Source organism: Hylobates moloch, unplaced genomic scaffold, assembly GCF_009828535.3.
Source record: "Hylobates moloch isolate HMO894 unplaced genomic scaffold, HMol_V3 SCAFFOLD_2, whole genome shotgun sequence".
In the NCBI taxonomy this organism is placed as follows: domain Eukaryota; kingdom Metazoa; phylum Chordata; class Mammalia; order Primates; family Hylobatidae; genus Hylobates; species Hylobates moloch.
Window position 1 is genome coordinate 34,080,693 of NW_026652277.1, and position 24,584 is coordinate 34,105,276.

At 41.6% G+C, this 24,584-nt stretch overlaps 1 protein-coding gene across 2 annotated transcripts in view; it reads left to right on the forward strand.

The window, feature by feature from the left end:
* The first annotated feature begins 712 nt into the window (after positions 1-712).
* The window catches only part of TSPAN5 (tetraspanin 5), a 179,619-nt gene continuing 155,747 nt past the window's right edge, over positions 713-24,584 (forward strand). For both annotated transcript variants that reach the window (XM_032136212.2, XM_032136291.2), the window contains exon 1: positions 713-833. In XM_032136212.2, the coding sequence (XP_031992103.1) occupies positions 753-833 (81 nt within the window). In that variant the 5' untranslated portion in view covers positions 713-752. The remainder of the gene's footprint in view (positions 834-24,584) is intronic.

Below are 24,584 nucleotides of genomic sequence, written 5' to 3' on the forward strand. Positions count from 1 at the left end.
GCGTCCCTCCAGAGCTGCGCCGCTCATCAATCCCGGGCTGCTCCCTGGGCGCCCTTCCTTCTCCCTCTCGCCTGCGGTCCTCCACCCTTCCACCCCCTACCTACCCCGCAGCGACGTTCGGGGTCGACGGCGCTCGGGGTTGGCCCGAGAAGGGGCGGGGATAAAGCGAGCGGTGGAAGGAGGCGGCTACGTGGTGCCACCGCCGCCCGGGAGCGCCCGACCCCGTGCGCGCGCGCGCGCCTAGCCAAGGCTTGGGCGGCGGGCGGAGCTGCGGGCGGCGCGGACGGAGGAGCAGCGGGCCGGGCGGGCGGAGCGAGCGGCGGGCGGAGCGAGGGGTGGGAGGGCGCGCGCGAGCGGGCGGGCGAGCAAGCGAGCGGCGTCTCCACCAGCATCTGCCGCGGCCGCCTTTGCCCGAAGCCCGGGGACGAACCGACGGACCGACCGCCTGGCGCACGGACGCGGGCGCTCGCTTTGTGTTCGGGGCTAGCTTCGGCGAGGCTTGGGCTTGCAGCGCGCGGCTTCCCTGCTTTCTCGCGGCCACCCCGGCTCCGGCGGCCTCGGCGCGCGAGGGGCTGGAGGTGCGGGAGCCGCTCTCCGCCGGTCGGTCCCCGCGCGGCTGAGCCCGGGCCGCCAGCGCCGCGGCCCCGTACGGTGTCCCTGAGCTCCTGCTCCCCGCCGGGCTGCTCCGAGCAACGGTGCTTCCGAGCTCCAAACTCGGGCTGCCGGGGCAAGTGTCTTCATGAACCCAGAGGATGTCCGGGAAGCACTACAAGGGTCCTGAAGTCAGTTGTTGCATCAAATACTTCATATTTGGCTTCAATGTCATATTTTGGGTAAGTTGGAGCGCTCCTGGGATTCCAACTATTGTGGCCGATCGATTCGCTACGATTTCCCCCACGTTGCTCGTTGCCTTTACTTTTCGCAGCCCCGCAGGCGCTTGCCGGAGCAGCGTAGAGGCATTCGCCTTCCGCCTTTCCAGCTTGCGCGTTGGAGAGATAAACATTTAATCCTTTCGAGGAATGGGAAGAGGTAAAAAGAGAAATCGAGGCGGAAAGGGGGAACCGAGGCCTTCTGGTGGCTTTTTAAGGAACGAATAGCAGGTATGCAGATAAAAGAAAGGGTTCGGCAGTTTGAGAAATGAGCAACCACACGAATTAGATTTGCTCTCGGTGGGATATGGATGTTGGGCAGAGCGTAGTGTCATAATAGGGAAGGCTAATCGGGCACGGCCGACCCTGAGGTCCACCTTCTAACAACGATCTGATTGGACGAGGGCTTAGCTCCGTGTTGCCGCGGCTGGTCTGTGCCATGCTCAGCGTGTATCTTCTTGCACCATCTCAGGCTTTGTGTAGGATGCAGATGCCGTGGTATATGGTTCTGTAATGTGCACGTAAATAACGTTTCCTGCACGCTCTCCTCTTCAGCTGGAAAGCGCTCCTTGTGCGTAATGGACTGGCCAGTGGGCGTGCGGGGTAGAGGGATTTATTTGTATGTATTTATCATCGTCAGGATAATAAGTCACCGTCAACATATATTTCAATGTGTTCGTGCCCCACGTCCTCATTTTTAAAGGAGCGACACAGAGCGGGCCGTTTTGGGGAAACCTTTGGAGAAATGCAAAGGAGAAGGTGTGCGAGGCATGTTTTATTGGGGAACCGAGAGAGCAAATGCTTGAACACAAGATTCAAATGATGCTCTGCTTGGGACTGCAATGTGTTGGGAGCCTATTGTAATTAGGCTGGGACGCCTACTCTTTTTGTTTGTTTGTTTGTTTTGATTCTTTTCCTTGATCTGGCAAACATGTTCAGCAGCCAGACAAAGAGTTCTCCAGGACAAGGGGAAAACGTTGGTTCAAAGACCATGTTATTTTTCTCCCCCTTCTCATCCCATCTCGTCCTCTTCCTCAATGGGCACCCGCATTTCCATGGAAAGTAAAGATGGTGGCTGTCTGGGTAGGGGGTTCTCTAAGTTGCTGTTCAGTGTGAGGTAAACAATGATCCAACTGCAGGATCAATAATTATCCACAGCAGTCTGAACACGGAATGTATTTATTTGGATTCTCCTTTAATTTGGGCTGTTTGCTGTACGTATATACATCTGTGAGAATAGTTGTCAATACGGCTCTTCATATGCTTTTTTTGTACCGCACTCTTACCAGGTTATTTTACTTTCTGTTTTCTGTAATAGTACCTTGCATTGGTCATGTATGTTTTGTGAGGGGAAATGGAAGGGATTGGAGACCACTTTCCGTGTCAGCATGTTGTCTGTCTTCAGGACTAATAAAGATAATGAGGGGACACATGAATGGATGTCATATCCGATCATTCCACAGGCAGTTTTTTGCCAGTGTTCTGCATGATTCCCGGGAGCAGTTACCCACCTCCCTATAATTAAACACTGCTACAAATACAGGAAGAAGAAATTATTTTTTTTCTTTGCCCCTTCTCCATTTGTGAAATGTTTAAAAGTGGTGGGTAGCCGCGGTTTTGAGTAAGATATTCTGATTTGATTGGAACTTGAAACTTTGTGACTTGGAGAGGCACGGACTACCGAACTGGGACTGGTTCTTTTCGGGGTAGTGAGTTCAGGCCTCTTGTTTCTACTTGAACATTTCTAAAAGTTGCACATTTTAGCTACCCAGCAACAAAAAGCACCCAGGGACTTTCTCTGCCGTTTCCTAGCAGGGGGTGGTAAGGAAATAAAACGATTTGGGTCTGTTTCCCTGACAGTTTGCTGTAATTTTGTAGAGTGCACAGAGACAAATTTAGCCCTTTCTGTGGATTAGGTTGCAGCAAAACCCCTAGAATTGTAGAGAGCTTCAAAGAATTGCAGAGTGCTTGCTTGGAGAGGTCCAGAATAGAGCCGCATGTTTTCTGATTGTGAAGGTCTTCCTAGGTGGGTGGGTGACTTTGGGAAGCCTGAAAGGAGACCTAGGCTATGGGACTAAACTAGCTGCCCCAGGCAGAATTGTTAAGTGAGTGCCTTCGTTATGAGGGCCCTTCACTTACCCTGCCTCTTGCCTTGCCTTCCTCTCTCTGTGCCCAAAGCCTTCCTCTCAGATACTCCCTCATACCTTTCCTATCCTGCTCTCTGCTCCAAAATTACCCCATATTTAAATTTCCTGCTCTATTGTACCATGGTCTCTAGTGATGGTCAACAGAAAGGCAACCATATGGTTTTGGTTAAAGTAATTCAGACTAAGATGTTAGTGACTGGAAAGCTGGGGTCAGTAGCTTGGCAGCTTGCTTCTGAAAAGTTACACACCTCTGCCCTCTACAGAGTCACCAACCTGTCTGTGATTGCCAAAAACAGCAGACTCGGTGCTACTCCCATACAATTATGAAGACGAGATTGCCAACAGCATGGTTTCCTAATTTTCATTTTCACACTGAACTGCTAGACTACATTTGACATACACTGGTGACATTCAAAGGTATAGTTCTGGTAAAATAAAATTGAACATATGGTGGCACCAGCACTGAGAGCTTGGTTCTTTTCCTGATCAGCAGTTTGGCTCTTCATCAGTTAACTGCCTGGGCCTCAGTTTCTCAGCTGTTAAATTGAAGGAGGTGGATGAGTTATAACGTTGTTTCTAGTTCTTACACAGAATGAGTTTCTTGAGTTCCAATATGCTGGAGAAGAAAAATAGAAGAGTTTGGCCACTAATATATAACAGAAGTAGTATATACCAGGACACTTGATAAATTATAGACATTTTCTGTTAGGGAGACTTGTCTGAAGACTAGTTTTATTACTTTCATTTCTTCCTCAAAGATCCTTTCATAAAAAACAAACAAACAAAAACAAACAAACAAAAAAACAAGGCCGGGCACGGTGGTTCACATCTGTGATCCCAGCACTTTGGGAGGCTGAGGTGGACGGATCACAGGTTCAGGAGATCAAGACCATCCTGGCCAACATGGTGAAACTCTGTCCCTACTGAAATACAAAAAACTAGCCAGGTGTGTTGGCGGGTGCCTGTAGTCCCAGCTACTCAGGAGGCTGAGGCAGGGGAATCACTTGAACCTGGGAGGTGGAGATTGCAGTGAGCCGAGATCGCACCACTGTACTCCAGCCTGACAATAGAGCAAGACTCCGTCTCAAAAAAACAAAACAAAACAAAACAAAAAACCTTTCACTAATTTCTTCTCGTCTTGTTCAGTTCCTGGTGTAGTGTCCGTGCTTCTCTCTCCCCACTGTGAATCTCAAATGTAGTCCTGTGAGTCATTAAATATATTTTTATTATTAGAATTACAGCTTCATGTATAAAATCTGAATCCTTTTATATAACAGTTGTAATGATATTCTGAGTAACAAAGTCAACATCTTGTACAGATTCCTTTCTCATTAGTTATCACAGGCTGGTGGGGGAAAAACTTGTTTCCTCTGTTATATATTGGAACAATTCAAGACAGAAGGGAATTGATTTTGTTGAGGGTGTCACCATACTGGGACATTCCTCAGAAAACCCTGAGACTGCTTTGGGTTTGGGGGAGGGAAGAGAAAGAGGATTTTGTTTTAAAGTCATTTCTTTTGGGTACTGAACCCCACATCCCATCACTCATCATTAATAGATGTTTTGCCCTTTTGGATTCTGGCTTTTAAATGTTTTGGATTCTGGATACTTAACTGTTCCTAGGCAAGTAAATTGATCTCAATATTCTGGTTATTTATTGCTATATAACCTTCAAGCTTAGTTGTTTAAAACACAGTTGTTTATTATTATAGTTCACAGTTCTGTGATTTGGCCTGGCTCATCTGGACAGTTCTCACTTGGGGTCTCATCCAGTTGCGGTGAGATGTAGCTGGAGTTGAACTTAATCGGAAGGCCCTTTGGGGCAGGATGCCTGAGATGGTATACTCATATGACTGGAAGCTGATGCTTGCTGGGAGCTTAGCCAGAGTTGCTGGAGCACCTACAGGTGGCTTCTTCCTGTCTCTAAGTCTTAAAGAAGCTTCCAGCCAGTTAAGGTTCCACTTAGAACTGGCAGTGCCACTTTTATCTATTCCATTGGTTAGAGCACTCATGTAGATTGCTGAATTTCAAAGGGTGAAGAATTAGAAGCCACCTTTTAATGGAGAAGTGTCAAGGTCACATTGCAGAAGGTCATGTAGGTTGTGGCCATCTTTGAAAAATATAGTCTACTGTATTAAGGCACTGAGCCTTAATTTCTTGTTTATAAAGGAAAGATAACATTAATGGTGTTGTAGTTTTGAAGATTCAGTGAGATAATGTTTTACTCGGCATAGTATCTCAATATTTAACAAATGGTGAATATCATTACTGTTGTTGTCTCCAGATTTTATACTGGTTCCATACAGGGCTATAGAACTTCTAGAATGCGTTAGTCTAGTACTTTGGCATCATTACTACTAGGTAATGATAATACCCTTAAGATCTGCCAAGAAGATGAGGCAAATGGATTCAATAGATTTTATAGTGATTTGTTAGGAAAGAACTCAATGGAAGCCATGGAATGATTTGGGAGAACCAAGTCATTGTTCTATTTTCTCTGCTACAAAGGATTAGAAAAGCCTCAGATACTTGAGGCCAACTTTCTCTTTTGATATGCTTTCAGATATTACCTTGTGTCTTTAAGTGCTGGTTTATCCAGGGTTGACGGCGGGATCTTGCCTCTAACTTGCTTCCACAGGGCTTAATTCAGAGAGGAGGGAGACTCAGGAAACCTTGGGGCGGCAGGGGAGGGGGGGCATCAAGTAGGAAGCCTTATCTTATGATTCACTATAAATTGCAAGATGTTCTGGAATGATGATACATCAGCAGTTTATAAGTCATAATTTTTGTTTTAATTTGCTAGACATCTGTTAGCTTCGATGGCAACCATATGGGAATCTAAGTTGCGTTTTGAATTACAGGGAGATGGTAGGAAGGAAGCTAAATATGGTTATGAAAGTGTCATACGGGAAAAGTATAAGAAAGGTATAAAGTGGGGAAAGTAATTGAATATAGGCTTGGTTAGTCTGGCCACTCCCTCTGTGGGGCAGCATGAAGGCGCAGAAGCATTCTCACTTGATATACTCCACAGATTGAAATGAAGCCAAGTGGGGAGAAGTTGGAAAACCAAATAATGTTTCACCCACCATAAAATTGCCAAAATGTTGCACTCATTTAGATGGGTCACTTTGTTTTAATGTCCACAGTAATAGGTAGTCCCTGGCAAAAGGTGAAAGCAATCTGCATTTTTAACAGAGCTTTTCACTAGTGATGTTTTCCTTGTAAGCACCCCTAAGAGTCTTCCAAGAATATTATATCTTTGTGACAGATGAAGAAATTGGAGTACAGAGATGTGGAGTAACTTTTGAGCTGTTGAAGAGCATGTCAAGGTTCGGTTTTAGAGTGTTAAGTCTCTTCCGTAATGATAGCCCCAGCTTTTTGGGTGGAGACTTATTTTAGAAGATGCTTGTTATTCTAAAATAAAACATCAAGTAAGTTATTTACATCTGTTCATAATCGAAAAGTGATAAAGTTTTTGCATATGCCATGATTAACACCACCCACAAGCACAAAAAAGTTAGGATGAAAATGTTCTTCAAGAATATGGTGGAATAATTGTAGCCTATTGAAAATTCATAAATGAAAATTGGAGTGTTGTAGACAGCATTCTTGAATCACATGTTTCTTTCTGTGTGTAATACTGATGACTGTCTTAAAATTTCTAACTTCCGAATAAATCATACTCCACTGGATTATAAGGGCTTCAAGTCTGGGGGCTGTCTCACTTTCATAAGCCCAGTGTCTTGCACATTGTCTGAAACACAGTAGGTGTTTTGATAAACGTTTGGGCCAGGCATGGTGGCTTACACCTGTAATCCCAACACTTTAGGAGGCTGAGGCTGGAGGATGGCTTGTGCCCAAGAGTTTGAGACCAGCCTGGGTAACATAGTGAGACCCTATCTCTACACACACACAAAAATTAAAAATTAAAAATTAGCTGGGTGTGGTGATGCATGCCTGTAGTCCCAGCCACTTGGGCGGCTGAGGTGGGAGGATCACTTGAGCCTGGGAGGTTGAGGCTGCAACTGCACTCCAGGGTGACAGAACAAGACCCTGTCTCAAAAAAAAAAAAAAAAAAAAAAAGTCTGTTGAAGGAAAGAATTACAAAATCATCAGAAAGTACGTAGGAATCATCTCCCCTAACTTCCTAGTCAGTGAAGCATTCTCCATTGTATCCTGCCTACCTTTCTAAGCATGGATCTGTTTTTGGACCATTTTAATTGTAGAGTTTCATCTGTTTTCAAACTACATGTAATCTGTCTCCGCATAATTTCCATCCTCCTAATTTACTGTTCATTTTAGATTTTTATTTGGAAACATCAAACCAATAGGAAAATTGCAAGTGGTATAGAGAACTTGTTTTTATCCTGTTTGAGAAAAAGTTGCCAGCATGTTGGCTATCACACAAACAGTTTAGTACGTACTTTCTGTAAACTGGACTATTCTCCTAGATCACCACAGTACAACCATGAAAGCCAGAAAATTACCAATGATACATTAACAGCATTTAATCCTTAGACTTCATCCAAGTTTCCCAGTTGCTCCAATAATGTTTTAAAGCAAAAGAATTCAGGTCGGAACCACACTTTGTATTTAGTTACATCTTTTTAGTCTCTTTCAGTCCTTCACTATCATGCTCTTGATACTTTTGACAATTATAAGCCAGTTATTTTGCAGAATGTCCCTCAGTTTGTGTTTGTGCCATTTCCACAAGCTTAGATTCAGGCTGTGCATCTTTGGTAGGAATAGTACAGAAATGGTGCTGCGTTCTCATTGTACCCTATCAGGGTGGCATTGATTTCTGTTTGTCCCATTACTGATGATGGTCACTTGATCAAAGTGTTGTCTGCCAGGCTTCTCTACCATATAGTTACTCTTTTCTCATTTGTAATTTATAAATGTTTTATGGCAAATTACATTGAAACCATGTAAACGGCCTATTCCTCGTCAACTTTTCAATCTGTTATTTATCTATGTCAGTAAGAACTTATGGTCTTCCTTTTTTCAGTGTGTTTTAATGTTATGGTCATCACTTACTTTATTTAAAATGGCCCTAGGTTTGGCCAGTGCAGTCTTTTCACGTTGGCTCCTGTGCTCTTTTAACTCCCATCAGTCTTTGAGCACCATCTTGCTCTCTGGCAGAATAAGATGTTCCGAACTCATTTTGTGATTTACCTGTGTCATCTTTTGTATCAGTCATTTCTCCAAGGAGCTTTTGAATGGAGAATGGAATTTAGAAGCCAAGATCTGGTTGCTTGGTGTGCTCATTGCTATTAGGGTGTTGCTACTCCATGTATATATATACACACACGTACGTCTGTATTTCTGTATCTATGTACTTTTAAAACCCTGAGTTTATAGTCATACCTCAAATTTCTGTCTGATACCACAGGGTTTATTTTTTCCTCTCCATATTTTATAACTGCTTTCTTTGACAGTGAGATTCTTGGTTCGCATTATTCTTAACAGTTTACTTATTTGGTAAATCTCCCCATATGTAACCAGTCTTCTGCAGCTGCCACCACCTTTCCTCCTGGGGCTGCCCTCCTCAGCTGTTAGTGCTCTAGCAACCTGTGCCACCACCCCCATCCCCATATGGATACCTTTCTCCCTGAGATACCCTGCTCTGGGCTTCCACAGCATCCCTCTTCCTACATTTTTGTAAACAGAAGCCTACCAGATTGGACCTACCTAATGGCTTTGAATTTTCAGGAAGGAGAAGGCAAAGAGCCTCGGCTACTGTTGAATGATGTAAAATAAGACGTATCTTCCTTCCCCATGGTCCTTCATTGTTTAAAAATAGCCATTATGTCATTCCTAAACATTCTGTTTTCCACCTTTAAAAGCTCCTAGTTCCTCCATGTGTTTACACTAATGATGTTTTTCTTGTAAGCATCTCAGAGTCTTCCAAACATATTATATCTTTGTGACAGATGAAGAAATTGGAGTACAGAGATGTGGAGTAACTTTTGAGATGTTGAAGGGCATGTCAGGGTTCAGTTTTAGAGTGTTAGGTCTACATATACTGTTTCCAGATTGTTCTTTGCCCTGGTCATGGTGCTCTGCCTGGGGTCCCATTTGGACACACCTCTATTAATGCAGCAACCAGAATGAAACACGTTGTTCACAGGCTTTTCTAACCATCCAAAGAGCAGCAGGCTCTTGAACTCTCCCTTCAGTCCCTAGGCTGTGCTGTGCCTGGTGGCAGAAGCCTCTGCTACTGTCTGGAATTGACTTTGAGTAAGTTACTTTCACAGATTAGTTCCTCAGGTGCTCGTCTAAAAAAATCGGGAAAATAATTTTCTGCAAAGTTGTTATCCAGTATTATGTGAGATCATGCATATCAACGTGCTTCATAAATGGTAAATCTCTAAATACAAATACTAGTTATTAACCTAGGCTAAACTGCACTTGCTTTTCCTGGCAGCCAAGGAACACTTTGGCTTGGATTGACTTTTTAGTGAAATGAAACCTTCACTTTTTCAAGTGAACTCTATTAAACCATCCCCCTAGGCTATATGCTAATCAGAAGCCCTAACCCTCCAGTTAATTATTTGAATTTAGATTTAGTTCTGTTTATTTCTCCCATTTAAATGTCTTATTCTGGCCCATTGGATTTCAAAGCTGCTACCAGCAATCCTAGGCTTCCTTGAGGCGTATGTGGGTGGCTGGGTCTGTGCTGGTGGGGTGTGGACTGAGCAGTACCTCTCTTTCCTCCAGAAAAGCTTGGTTATTAGTTTGATATTTTGGGATACTAAGAAAGATTTTGCTTGAAAAAAGGGGTCCCACCACTTAAGAAAGAAAAGAACCAGTATTCTAGCCTTCAGATGTTTTTGAATCTTGATGGCCAAAGTACATTTTTTTAAAAAATTACTCCTTGTGTGGGTTTTTATCTCTTGGAATCTCTTCATGCATGGGAAGTCCCTCTCACTAACTAGGGGTCACTTCTGTAGGATTAGTTGATATTTCACCCCTTTATGCATGTAGTGTGGCAGCCTGATTAGTAAGTTAGGAAATTTCATTCTTCCCACTGGGAGATCTGGTTCAGTAGGTCCGTCCAGGATGGGGTCCTGGAATTTCTGTTAAGCAAAAATCGAAACTTCTTGCAGGTCATTGTGATGCCCAGCCGAGTTTGAGAAGCTTTAGCTTGTTTTTCTTGCGAAGATGTGGCCTCTCCTTCCTGTTGCTCCCTGGAGGGGATGTGTGGGAGAGCTGGGCGTGGGTGGTGTAGAGCGGTGACCATTTCACCAGCACACGAAGCTAGTGTTCTTTGCTTATGAGAAAAAAAAGGTGGCCTATTTTATCCCTCATGGAATTTTTTATTAATCCAAAAACGCCAGTTTATTTTTAAACCTGAAAGCCCTAAAAACAAAATGAGAAAAATCTCTTGAAAGGGAACCTCTAGTGCTGCAACTAAGTATGCTAACAGCATCATATAGGGCTAGAAGCTAGCCATTTATTCGATAGGCACAGTGAAGAGCTAGACTTCTGGTTCCTTTGCCCTGCTTGTCCTGGGCCACTCTGTGTGTGTCAGTGCAGTTGAGTAGCTCTAACTACAGACACTTAACAAGGGCAGACCACCTTCTCCTTCAAAAAAAATCAGCCTCCCTGTCCACCGTTGCTATTCCTTTCAGCCTCCATTTTCTGGGGCTTTCTCGTTGGCCTCCAGCCCTGACTATGCTCAGTTTGTGGGAGGGGAGTTGCTTTCTGCGTCAAAGTCTGCATGACAGGTTCATTGAATTCCCTCTGCTGTAATGCTGCGGAGGGGACATTTCTTTTCCCATATCCAAACTTGCAGCACTGTCACAAAGACAGTTGACAGTAAAGCAAATGCAGAAGACCCAGACATGATATTTGCCAGTGTTCTTTAGAAAGCTTCAGTGTGGAATATCCGGGTTATGCCTAGTGTTTTCCTGTTATCTTCTTAACTTTCTTTTTTCCTTCATCCCCTTTAAAAGAAAGTTAGATCTTTGATTATTGCTAGGTTCCTAAAGTAGAAATCTTGAAAAATAAAATTTTGAATAAAACCGTATATTATTTCTCTGAGCTGTTTTACTGGGTCTAATACCACTCCTTTTTTTTTTTTTTTTTTTAAAAACAAAACAAAACAAAAAAAACAGAAAAGCCAACCAAACAAAACCAAACCACAATGGTATGCAAACCCGATGGTTAGCACTGTGATATTATCCGTATGTACATAGAGGATTGTTAATTATGAATCACAAGGTATAATTTTTAAGTAATATAATCACTAAGCCCAATTACAAAATGGTGTTTTTGTGGATGGCAAAACATTACAAATGGCATAACATTTTGGCTCTCTTCGTTGGAAGGGAAAAGTGATGTTCTATACCACTTCCAGCTACTATTTACTATTTTGATAAGTATTACAAGGCATAGGGCTCTTTTTACTTGTTGGAAAATTTTTCTAAATTACACTTGGCACTAAGGCTTGAATTTCTAAAAATCTGGAGGGAACAGCTGGTGCTCTAATAAATATTCAGGCCAGCTATTTTAATGCATTGTACTCAATTAAGTAGTCCTAATAAAAGAGGAGTACTTGACTTAAGCATTTCTCAAAGCATAATGTTGTGCTTCCAACAAAAATTTCCTCCAACTGTTGATATTTCCCCCCAAGCAGCCTTAAAATTTAATTCTGCCAAGTAAGTAGTCTAATCATGGATGATGCATTTAATGCCAAAAGTTAGTTCTCTTTTAAGGTATAGTTGTATCAATATGGCCTAGCCCTTTAACTGGAGACTCCATAGGTCACTGACCTTTTAGAAGAATTCTTCGTCTGGTTCAGAGTGAGAGAGTATGGAAAGATTCATCCTAACTTGGGCATTCTGGTACCCTCGTGGTGGCAGGGCAGAAAGTCTGCTGTTAAGGAGTTTAGACTTTGAGTGTGTCTGGATTTTTACCCAGCTACGTTCCCAGGCTTGTGACCTTAGACGTTACTTGCCCACCTTGCAGTTAAGTCTCCCCTTCATCTGCAAAATGGCACGTTTAGTAGTATTAATATTATTAATAGTAGTATTAAGATAACGTCTATCTCGGAATCATGAGGATTTGAGGAGTTAATATGTGTGAACTTCTTGGAATAGTCAATAGGTATTAGCAATTATTATACTGTTTTCCTCATAATTTCTTTTGATTGTTTTCCCTGCTTTCAGAATCATTAAAATAATCTTACACTGTAACATATATTTTTTGTTCTCTGTAATATTCTGCCTACATAAGTGCATGCTCAAAATAACTAAAAGGAAAAAGAGATCTAACAAATGTTCACAGTGTTCTTTTCATTGTAATGAGTGGCACGCAGTTCTTATTATGGATACCAGACCATAAATTCGCGTCTATTGTTTGTTGTTAATTTTCCCTTTTTTCTTTACCCAGTTACATTCACTATTTTCTTTGCAAAATCAAAGTGTCTCCTATTAGTATTTTGTACTGGGAAGTTGAGTTTCTGATGGATAGCTGTGGTGGTGTTAGGCCTAACACCTGGGTGGGATGGGGAGGATAGAAACCCTTTATCAACATCTGTTAAATCTGGGCATTCTGGAACTATCTAGATGGCTGTAACTAAGTGTCTTTAGTTCTTTATGGTATCATAAATCCTGCATATTTTGGTCATTTTTTTACTCTATTTCAGACAAATTCTTTAGGTTATGAAGGTGAAAACTTGAGTCAGTGATCCAGATAACTTGAGTTTTCCCCTTATATGTCCTTCCAGCTGATGCAGAGCTAGGATTTTGGATTGAACTACCTGGATCATTGACTAATCATCTTGGTGAATGAGAGACTCACTGGCTTCTCCTCTAGGGCATAATGGGATGCAATGAGAGCTTGTGCTTTTTTTTTTTTGCCACCTGTACTGTCTCCTGACACAGGAGGCATAGGCTGTCACATTTCCAAGTTTCATCTTCCATATAACTGGGCTCAGCTCTGAGAGGAAGGCCAGGGCATGCTAAATTAGTAGGTGCATGTCACTCATTCCCATGCAGAAGTCATGCTGAAAACCCCAGCCCTTCAAGGGGAAGCAGGGGATAAAGGGATAAGTCTAAGTAGAATTTTTACTGTAGTTTTTATTAGTAAAAAAGAATGATATATGTAGCACAACAGGAACAGAAGCATATTTAAAGTCATCTCTAGCTTACGAGAAACACCCCTAAAACTGCTGGTTTAGATTCATTAATCAACCTCACAGCCCTCAAATGGGTTGTGACTCCCTGTTGCGTAAACACTAACCATGTTACTTCCTGGTCCTCCTGACCTCCACTAGCTGATTTCAGCGAGGATCAGGACTTAGGTCGCCACCTGATGATCTAAAGCAACGAGTCCCAAAGTTCAGCCATTCGTAAACTACCTGCATGATTTTGGACAAACTCTTGTGTCACCCCATAGTTTCTCAGATTTTAGTATGCATACAAGTAGCATGGGATATGTTGTTCAAATGTGGATTCTGGTTCAGTAGGAGTGAGAGGGGACAAAGATCCAGTACCTTTAAAACAAATGCCCAGGTGATGCTGATGGCTCTGGCCCACTGTTCTCACTTTGAATCTCAAAGATATAGTCCATCTGAAATAATCTTTTCTTTTAAGTTGACTCTGATTTTAATCTTAAATACATATATTTAAAAAGGAATGTAAAAAGTACCACTATTCAAATGCATATAATGACAATAGTATGACTTATCAACTTCTAGGTAGCTATTATCGGTGCCTGCTGGTAAGCCTGAGTCAGAGGCCTCTTTTCTTTTGTTATAATGGAGGTTAACAAGTGTAGCAAGTGTTCGACATTCTGGCATCAAATGGAGACTTTCTCCTTAACTAGACCAGAGGATTAAAAGATAGTTGAAAAGCAATGACTTTATATTGAAGGATATTTAATGCCACGTTCTAAAACTTCTCTTCTGGTACCCCAAGTCACTAGGGAATCTCACTTTGGGGAACACTTGTGTTTAAGTGATTTACAGCAAGGCATGCATTTATAAACTGAAATCTATTAGTGAGATGGATGGATCCCTAGAGGTAAAATGGTTGGAGAATGTGTTTAAATGTTTGCATACTCCATGTTCTGTTTTCTGTTGAGAGTGTGGGAGAGAAGAGGGGCATCCCCCATTTCTGAAAAGTTGCTAACTCTAGGCCCAGTGAGTAGTTACATCTTAGGTATGAGAAGGAAAATGCTTTGGGAAATTGTATCTCAGGCTAGCAGGAAGTCAACTTTAAATGCTTAGGAACTGTATCTCAGTGGGCTTCCTCCTCTCCTCTTTCAAGTTACTATAGGTATTGCTTATAGTCAGCTTTGGAATGAGTCTATTTACGTAATGCATTTTAAAAATAGGGTGCTTTTTTATTCCAAAAATACGGGAACATCAATATTGCTTTTTTAAAGGAAATTTACCACAATAATATTTTCTTTCGGTTCAACTGTATTAAAAGTGGAAACTCTTCGTTAAATGCTCCGAGAACGGTGAACAAACACTTCAAAATGAAAAAAATATTTTAGAGTTTCAGTTGTATTCCCCTATGAGGCCTTGAATTTAGCAAACCTTAGTTGATTAACTTTTTAAAGGAAAAATGTGCTCTTACATTAGTGGCTTTTAAGCATTTCTTCTGACTTTACCGGCCTTTCCCCCTTAGGACAACATTTAAAATAAGTGTTTTCAACATACAGAGCAAATACCTTGTGAATAAACATCAATTTCACACAACCAGAAAAAAAATACATCAATAAATCTCCTTTAGGCATTTGAAAAACTCTATACGTTTTAAAAAGGGAGGAGTTATAATTCAGTAACAGGAAAACTAAACCCCAAGAAACCAGGCTGTCAGTTTCAGATGTTTTTCAGCATGACCTTATGGAGGCAGAAGACTGGGGCTGGGAACTTCCTGAGCACCTGTTTCGTTATTGGTGCCCTACTTATCCAAGGATGGGCAACAACTGCCCACAGGGCAACTCCTGTGAGAAAGCCTACTCTGTTTTTAATCTCATAACTGGAATCCTAGGGAAAATAGTGTTTTCTTTGGTACCAAGTTCTTTTGGCTTCGTCTATTGGGTTTTGAAAGAATAAATTGAATGAAGAGCTGTCTAGACGATACAACTCTATGTGGCATATTCATATTTTTTCCTGACCCTGCAAGATTAATAATCCCTAATATTCTCACTATATGCTTTGAGAGTTTTGCCGTCCAGCGAAGATTTGAAACAATTGCACAAAAATTTGAAAACGGTGTTTTACTTGTCATTTTTAAAGATACAGAGTCACTATTTTAGAAGTGAAGGGATGGGGTCTCAAAACAAATTGAAATATATTTTGTGAAATATATACGTATGTATTCCACTTAAATATTGATACAATTGGTTTTTAAAATATATAGTATCAATATATATCCTTGATGCTTATTAAATACTGATGTATATCCTTGGACTTTTTTAAAAAAGTACAGTCATGTATCGCTTAACAACAGGGGTATGTTCTGAGAAATGGTCATGGGATTTCATCATTGTGCAAACATTGTAGAGTGTACAACACAAACATAGACGGTGTGTAGCCTACTACACACCTAGGCTGTATGGCACAGCCTGTTGCTCCTGGACCACAAACTTGTATAGCATGTTATGGTAATGAATACTGTAGGCATTTATAACACGATGGTATTTGTGCATCTAAACATACACAAGGTACAGTAAAGATATAAAAGATAAAAAAATGGTACACCAGTGTAGGGCACTTACCATGAATGGAGCTTGCAGGACTGGAAGTTGCTCTGGGTGAGTCAGTGAGTGAGTGGTGAGTGAAAGGGAAGGCCTAGGACATTACTGTACACAAATGCAGACTTCATTAACACTATACTTAGGCTACATTAAATCTACAAAAAATGTCTTTCTTCAATAATTAACCTCAGCTTACTGTCACATTTTATTTTATTAACCTTTTTTTAGCTTTTTTACTCTTGTAATAACACTTAGCTTAACACGTTGTACAGCTGTACAGAAATATTTTCTTTATATCCTTAGTCTATAAGCCTTTTTTAAAATTATTTTTTATTTTTAAAACTTTTTTGTTAAAAATGAAGACAAGGGCCGGGCGCGGTGGCTCACGCTTGTAATCCCAGCACTTTGGGAGGCCGAGGCGGGCGGATCACGAGGTCAGGAGATCGAGACCACGGTGAAACCCCGTCTCTACTAAAAAAAAAAAAAAAAAAAAAAAAAAAATTAAGACAAAAACACACACATTAGCCTAGACCTACACAGGATCAAGATCATCAATACATCACTAGACAATAGGAATTTTTCAGTTCCATTAGAATCTGATAGGACCACAGTTATTCTGTCATCGATTAAAATGTCATTATGTAATGTAGGACTGTAGATATGTGCTCTCTTTGGAGAAAAAAAAGAGAAACTACCTAAATGACCATATCACCTCTAAATATTTTCATTCATAAGAGACTAAAATTTCTTTACCGTAGTATACTATAAATTTGCAAACTAAATGAAACGTGTTTTAAAGTTAAAAGCTAGAGATCTGTTTTAAAATCTAACACATAAGCAGAAAAAAAGATTTTGTGGTTATTAGTTGGAGGCTAGAAAAGAAACTCTTTAAACTATGAAATTGCTAAGTCTTAGCTAGAGACCCCAACAAATGATTAATTATTGCTAAGAATCTTTTAAAATCCAGTTTTAAAGTTTAAGTGTTGTTTCTCTGGAATTTTTCCCTCACCTGCCCCCTTCTTTCTGTGATTCTAATTCCAAACTTGAGAAGACAGAGCTTTTTACTTTTAGGGAAGCTAAATCTCTCTTTTTTTTTTAATTTAATTTAATTTTATTATTATACTTTAGGTTTTAGGGTACATGTGCACAATGTGCAGGTTTGTTACATATGTGTCCATGTGCCATGTTGGTGTGCTGCATTCATTAACTCGTCATTTAGCATTAGGTATATCTCCTAATGCTGTCCCTCCCCCCTCCCCCCACCCCACAACAGTCCCCGGAGTGTGATGTTCCCCTTCCTGTGTCCATGAGTTCTCATTGTTCAATTAGGGAAGCTAAATCTCTTTCTTGCTCTAAAAAGGTTGACCTGCTGATGAAAGAACAGAAGGTTGGAATTCTTTTGAGCAGGAATAGCTGTGCAAATGCTTATTTCATTGTTCTTTGGCCAATCTTTTTAGCACTCAGGTATTAGAACTATGCTTTAATTGGTCTTTTGCAGCCCTGATTGTATAATCTTAGGATTTATATGTTGAAAGAGACCTTACAAATCATTTGGGTCCTAGTTTTTACTACTCACTGTTCAACACTTTGCCTACCCTTTTCATAGCGGAATCCTTTGTTTTCCTAACCAAAATTTTAAGCAAAGACCCCAGTTTACAAAACAAAGAACAGAGCTTCTCTTCTGGGAGCCTAGCATCTCAGGTGCCTCAGCTGTGTTCTTGGTGTCACTGTGTAGGAACAGTGTGCAGAGGGGACAGTGGGAGTCCTGCTGGATTTTACCCATGGGTGGAGTTTGAGCTGAGACTGGTGGAGAAGGCATCTGCTTACCGTTTATATGTTGAATTAGGATGAAGTTGGCACTTGGCCTGTGTTCTTTGTAGGATGTGTGCACGCTGAATTGCCCAAGTTGCCAAGTCTCAGCACTTTGACTCCATTTGGTTCCGCTAAATGGTTTTGGTGCAGTCGTTTTGATTAACATCAACCTTGCTTATGTTAAGTAACTATTCAGGTTATTTATTATGCATTACTCTCATGCTTTGGAATGAACAGACTCAAAAACTTCTGCTTCATATGGATTCCATATGTGGCTTTTAAGTTAGCAGAAACACAAAGGTTCCCAATTAATTTGCACATAAAATTGCATATTGAGTAAATTAAGCTTGATGGCGTAGGCATTATTTGAAATTCTTTGTCATCTTTAATATTTTTATATTTCATTTAAACAAGTTATTAGGTGTTTGAAGTTTCTGTGGTGACGAACATAACCTACACATTCACATATGCCCTGTTTGGTTTTTTATTACAGAATGCAGATATCCATGGAATTTATTTTATTGTTTTATACTGATGAGCTCCAGATAGTAGGAGATTATATAAAAAGAGAGGATATTTACTTTTTATTTCTGTGATTTAACTTTTTCTCCCCTCCTCTTCCCAATGCTAGGCAGAGAATATTACAACATGTAAGACAGTGGTTAAGGGTGAGACTGCCTGGGTTCAAACATGGGCCTTGAGGCCGGGCGCGGTGGCTCACGCTTGTAATCCCAGCACTTTGGGAGGCCGAGGCGGGCGGATCACGAGGTCAGGAGATTGAGACCACGGTGAAACCCCGTCTCTACTAAACATACAAAAAATTAGCCGGGCGTGGTGGCGGGCGCCTGTAGTCCCAGCTACTCGGAGAGGCTGAGGCAGGAGAATGGCGTGAACCCGGGAGGCGGAGCTTGCGGTGAGCCGAGATCGCGCCACTGCACTCCAGCCTGGGTGACAGAGCGAGACTCTGTCTCAAAAAAAAAAAGGGCCTTGACGTGTCCAAGCTGTGTGACCATGGATGGTTACTTCATCACTTTGAACTACTCCTTTTGGGCAAAAAGTGGGTAATATTAGTGGCAACCTCTAGGATCATTGCAAAGATTCCATGAGATGATGTACATCCAACTCTGAGCACTCAGTGAATGCTGATGTGATAATTGAGGGACCAGTAGGTGACCCACTCAGGGGAGTTGCAGGCTTTTGGTTCACTGTCACCTGGGAAAAGGTGTTGTCAGTGTCCGGACCCTAAACTTTCCTTGTTAGGAAAGTGTACCCTGTGTAATAGAACTTGTCACTAATGCCAGGCTTCGTTTCCTTTGTCCTCCACCCATTAGAGGAGAGTGTATCTCCATGCTTTCCTTTGGCAACTGGATCTGAGGGTTTTCTCATCAGGGCAGCTGCCGTGTTCCTCTCCTCCTGGGCTGTAATTTCCTCTCCTGTGTGGCCACAGCTGTCCACCACGTCCATTGCTGGCATGGCCTGGCCAGTCCTTTCTTTCTGGATGACAATGCCAACATTTCTTATGTCTTACCTCGGGGATCATTTTCAGGCCACAGACCTACCTGTTTTGTTTTTTTAAAATGGTAGTATGTACAGAACATTACAGTTTTCATAAAATCATGTATATAAATACGCCTAGAAAACTACCTGAAATATAGCAGCTGTCCCATAATTACTAATTGAAATACGTTAGTTGAATCTGAAGTAACTTTCTTAGCCTAGGAACAAAATTAGCATCCATCTGGGTCTCTGCAAAAATTTGTAATGTGTAAAAATAGGCATGTTTAGGAAGTTGCTTAATTTATTAATATATACTTCATTTTAATGGCAGTTACAGATTCTCTAATTGAGTTTATATTTGCATGATTACAGTTTTTTTTGTTGCAAACGATTTTTATGGGCTGCTGAAGTTTAAGGAGTCTGGCATTTTAAATTGTTCTTCACTGTCTGAGAAGTAAAAATATATCTTAAAAAATCATTGATGTTATAGTAAAGGAAAGCTCCCTCCCTTCCCTAAGTTAGTGCCTTTCGTATGTGAGCATTTGTCTAGTGGAATTCTGTCTGATCCTTTTTCATTTTCTGAGCTATTATAAGTGCTTTCTTTTCCTTTAACTATCATAAATGGTTTTTCTTCCCTTAACTAAGTAAAGATTTCTGGAACAATGTTTTGACCAGATTGAAACTAGCTTCTGTCCTATCCACTATTCGTTCATTTCTTGATTTCTGGTGCATTTCTAAACATAGATAAGTTTCTAATGGTGAAGAAGGTGAAACAGAAAGGAAGGAAGGAAGCAAAAGCTGGGTTGGGTCACCATATTGAGCGAAGGATATGCTTGTGGGGAATCCTAGACTGTGATATTGGAGTAAACAGTTAAATTATGGGGTGAGGCCAGGTGAGATGGTTTATGCCTGTGATCCCAGCACTTTGAGAAGCTGAGGTGGGAGGATTGCTTTAGGCCAGGAGTTCAAGACCAGGCTGGGCAACAAAAATGAGACCCTGTCTGTACAAAAAAGAAAAAAATTAGCCAGTCACAGTGGGGTGTGCCTGTTTTCTCAGCTACTCTGGATGCTGAGGCAGGAGGATTACTTGAGCCCAGAAGTTCAAGGCTGCAGTAAGTTATGATTGTGCCACCGCATTCTGGCCTGGGCGACAGAGCAAAACCTTGTCTCGATAGATTAGATTAGATTAGATTAGATTAGATTAGATTAGAATAGATAAGATCGGTATTTCAAAATCCTTTTCCAGTGAGAGATGTGTACTGCTGCTTTTGTAATCCATGACATGGAGAGTATAGCAGGGGGTTCATGTGGAGGAGTTGCTGAGACCAAGAACCCCACAAGGATAGTCATCTAGTTTTTGGAATACACACAAATTGTTGAGCGACACTTCTCCATGGGTCTCTTGTGCTCCTGCATGTCTTACTGAGTACACCAAGAACGTTCTTTACCTGGGCCATTTCTTAGTGTTGTGTTTGCAATGAGCAGCCTTGAGGGATGAAGTAATGTCTTTTTCTGGGACAAAGACTGACCTACTGTCACTTAATGCTTACTATAAAGCAGCAGGTTTCCCAAGTATAGGTTCCTCAGCTGGATGCACACTCACCGCATGTGCAGCTGCCATCTGGGCCCCTCAACGCTATCTCCATTGGACTGATGTAAACATGATGCTGGTGTTGTCTGAATCATGCTGTGAATAATAGTCCTTTGTCCTTGACCCAGGAATCTCATGTCTTCTGCCAGCTTCCATGAAACAGTAGCAGGCTAACTTATTACCTTGCGAGTAGGGTAAAATCAAACAAGACCAGATACCAGATACAGATGGAGCTTCCAGAGGAGCTGAACATGTGGAGGTTCCTGGAGGGTGGTGCTCTAGAAAGGGCATGGAAACGCCTTGTCCCTTGCCCCATACCTTTACCTGTGAATCTCCTCGTCTCTATCCATTGTAATTTTTTAAAATAATAAACTAGTAAATGTAAAATAACCAAAACAAAGAAACCAAATGCCGGTGTATTACATATGAGTTGATACCTAGCCAGTTAAATGCGTTCAGATGTGTCGTTTAGGAGATAATCACCCGGGCCTCCCCCACAAAGTATGGTTCAAAGGGTCATGGTGGGTGGCTCCTCAGAGCATCTCAGCTCTCTTAGACCTGATGAAGGCTTCATAGGCATTTCATATCTGTGCCTGTGGCCAGTATATCTCCAGGGAACTGAGTGCCAAGGGAGACCAAGGCATCTTTACTGACATTGTTGTATCTTGAGTGAGGCAACATGTAAAACTGTGACACATGGGAGTGCTTGACTTTTGAGCGTGTGGAGCAACAGGGTCCAGTGTTATGGTGGCAGGGGCAGGAGAACTCATGGCATCAGGAGCCTAGACAGCCCCACTGGGCACGAATTATAGCCCAGGCAGAGGCAAGGCACAAAGGTGGTCAGACATCTGGCCCTGAAGGAAGAGGAGACAGGTGGGAAAGTCCAGGCCAAGACCATGGAGCAGAGTTAAGAAGGAGCAGGAAGAGCCAATCTCAGAAACAGGCTGGCTCTGTTGAAATTGGACTGAGGCAGATAATTTCTTTCTTTGTTTTTCTTTTTCTTTGTACCTTTCAGCGCTGTTCGACTTGAAGGAAAGATAATTTCTAAGTTTACTTTTTGATATTTATAGATAAAATGCTTTCAAGCAGTTAACCAGCCTATTGGAGAGTGACACTTAGATCATCTTGAAGTTGGTTTGGGCAATTTAGAGAAGCATTTATAATTAAGTTATGCAGTTGATGAAAGCCAAGTAGGGACATTTGTTCAGAACAATTATTTTTGTAACTTTTCTTTGTGATAGAGCTGTAAAAGTGTATTTACTTGTAAACTGCAACAAGTTTTTTCTCCTTCCCCCATCAAAAGAATAATATATCTATATAATAATTAGGCCTGAAATTAAGATTCTAGATTTAAAGAGGACTCCCAGGGCTCAAATATAGGAGATAAGATGTTGAAACGCCACTCCTGTTGTTTGCAAAATGAATCTTATTGACATTTAGTCAAAACCAAATTCTAAATAATATTTAATAATATGTGAAAATTATTAACAGCCTGTGGTCATCAGTTGAGACCCATAATTACTGCTGGAATCCAGGGATACAGGGATTAAAAAAAAATGGATCAAGAAGTAGATTTTAATGGGGAAGTATCTGTGGGAGAGTGACCTCTTATCCCTGAGGGCTGCCATGTACAGCTACACAGGAGGCGAATTGCACAATTCCCTGGAATGTGCGTGATGCTCCCTGGGGTTGTGCAGTGTGGCAGTGCTGTGTGCATCAAGGGCAGGAGCAACGGCAGTCCTTCAAAGGCTTAAGTAAGTGGCACAGAAAGTGGACAGTCCTTTTAAGTTGCATGGCTTCAGACACTTCTGTTAGTGTGGTAACTACTGCCTGTGTCTCTCACTCTTTGAAGAGGAACTTGCTGGTGATGGGGCTTCTCATGGGGAAACTGGGAAGCTCCCTAGCAAGGGGGAGGGTTCCTCAGTCTGACAAGGACTGCTCATCAGGTGCTTTGGTATCCTGTAGACTGGGCTAAGAAACCTCACACCCGGGTCCACTCTCCAGCTGGTCTCCACTGGGCCTGGGGAGACCAAAAGACCTGCAGTTGCTGAACCTCTGTTATTGTACCTGTGAAGCCAAGTAAACCATTTGTTCACTTACGTTAAAGAATAAGCTTGATCATTCATGTTCAAAATAGTTAACTCTTGTTTGTGAATTAATAGTCTGGCTATAATTACATTTGACACTTCAGTCCAGTATATTTGTTATCCAGATGAAGAAGCTGCCAGCTGCATTTTTTTCCAGCAGTTTTACTTGACTTTCTTTTAATTTTATGTACAAGGTGTTATTTAAGTGCGCAGATTAATAGAGATAATTTTTATATGTAAAATTATTTTTATTGCATACCTCTATGAGTAATTTCTCACTTGCATTGTTATAATACCTCCCATCCTTCCCTAAAGCACCACTCTCCCCACACTACTGCAGGAGATTTCTCTACTGGCAATTCTGATTGTGTCATACTCCCCTGCTTTAAATAGCTAAATATTCTTAATTTGGAAAAGATTAAAGCTAGGCACCATTATAGGAACCTTGCCTACTTGTCACCTCTCATATTTTCTCATCCATATTCTGTTCCACAGTCTTACCTGTGTGGAGCAAAGGTGTAGGGCATATTTGATGTCCCTTATAAAATATTCAGGCTCCCTCGGTTCAAGGGTCCTCTGCTGTAAAGCAGTCCACTATGTATGCAGGTGTCAGTCCTTTTTCCACCACCTTGTGGGAATTGGGACTTGGAGAACTGCCACATTGTGCCCTTATTTACATTTCTTGACTCTGTAACTTTGCGCTTACCTCTGCTTTAAATGATATTTCTGCCATTTCTGTCTACCTTCCATCAAAGGTATGGTGTCTACCTTTACAATAAGATTGTAAAGAATAAAGAGGTAATGAGTACAAAGCACTTAGCTCAGGGCTTGATTAGCTGCTGCTGCTGTTATTGTTACTCTTGCAAAACTTGGTTCCAGAATTATACCCTTTGGGTGCTCTTTCCTAAACTTCTATCCCTACCCTATTATTTAGGGAGACCCTATTTAGCAGTTCAGTCTTTATATATTCCTTATAGCTCTTTGTTGGCAGTATTTTAAAATCATAAAGAATACCTAAATCTATAATGATACTGAAAAGGAGTATTTGTCTAATTTTCTTCTGGCCAGTTGGATGGCATCTATAGAGAGGGGGCTGTGGAACGCTGTCAGCCAAAGAGTGCTAGTCTGGCACATTGTGCTTTTTCAGTTTGAATGGCTCTGGGCAATCTGTTTTGCTGTAGTCTCCTTTTTTCCCCCGGTTCAGCACCTTATTTTCCACCTGATGGTCTTTGATTCACAGCAAATTGTTTGTTTTCTAAAGGATAAATCAAAGGTGGGTTTAAATGGTTCAAATACAAGCTGGCTATTAAACTGTGAGTTTTACAAGCTGTCATGTCATATGGGCTGAGTTCTATCTAGCTAGATCCACCATTGGAACTATTCTAAGCCATGGTGAAAAGATAAAAGACATCAGCCAATAAATCCCTTCCTCATGTAGGGATTCATTGTTGGGATAGTACCTCCACAGGGTGTACTATCAGGCCCAGGCTTGTCACCATGACCTCTTTGGTGCTGAGTCAGTTAGAGGACCCATTTCTCACTGGTCTTTGAGTTCCCCATGGGATAGGACCTGAAGGGGGTTTTATCCCAAGCTCTTTGCCAGGGCCTGGCTTCTGGAAGGCATTCCATAAATTGTTTTGAATGCATGAATGACTAAATAAGAAAATGTGAGAGTGCTTAGTTAACTGTAAAATTAGCTAAATGTCAACTAATATTTTTTCCCTTCTGTGATGTGGAAAGATATGCAGGTGCAGGAGCGGGCAGCTGATGGTGGAGACTGGGGCGAATGGAAAGTGCCTGTTATAATTGGCAGCCTCCTTACCTGTGCTTCTGTCCAGCTCTCTTGCCTCTCCCCCTGAAAGGC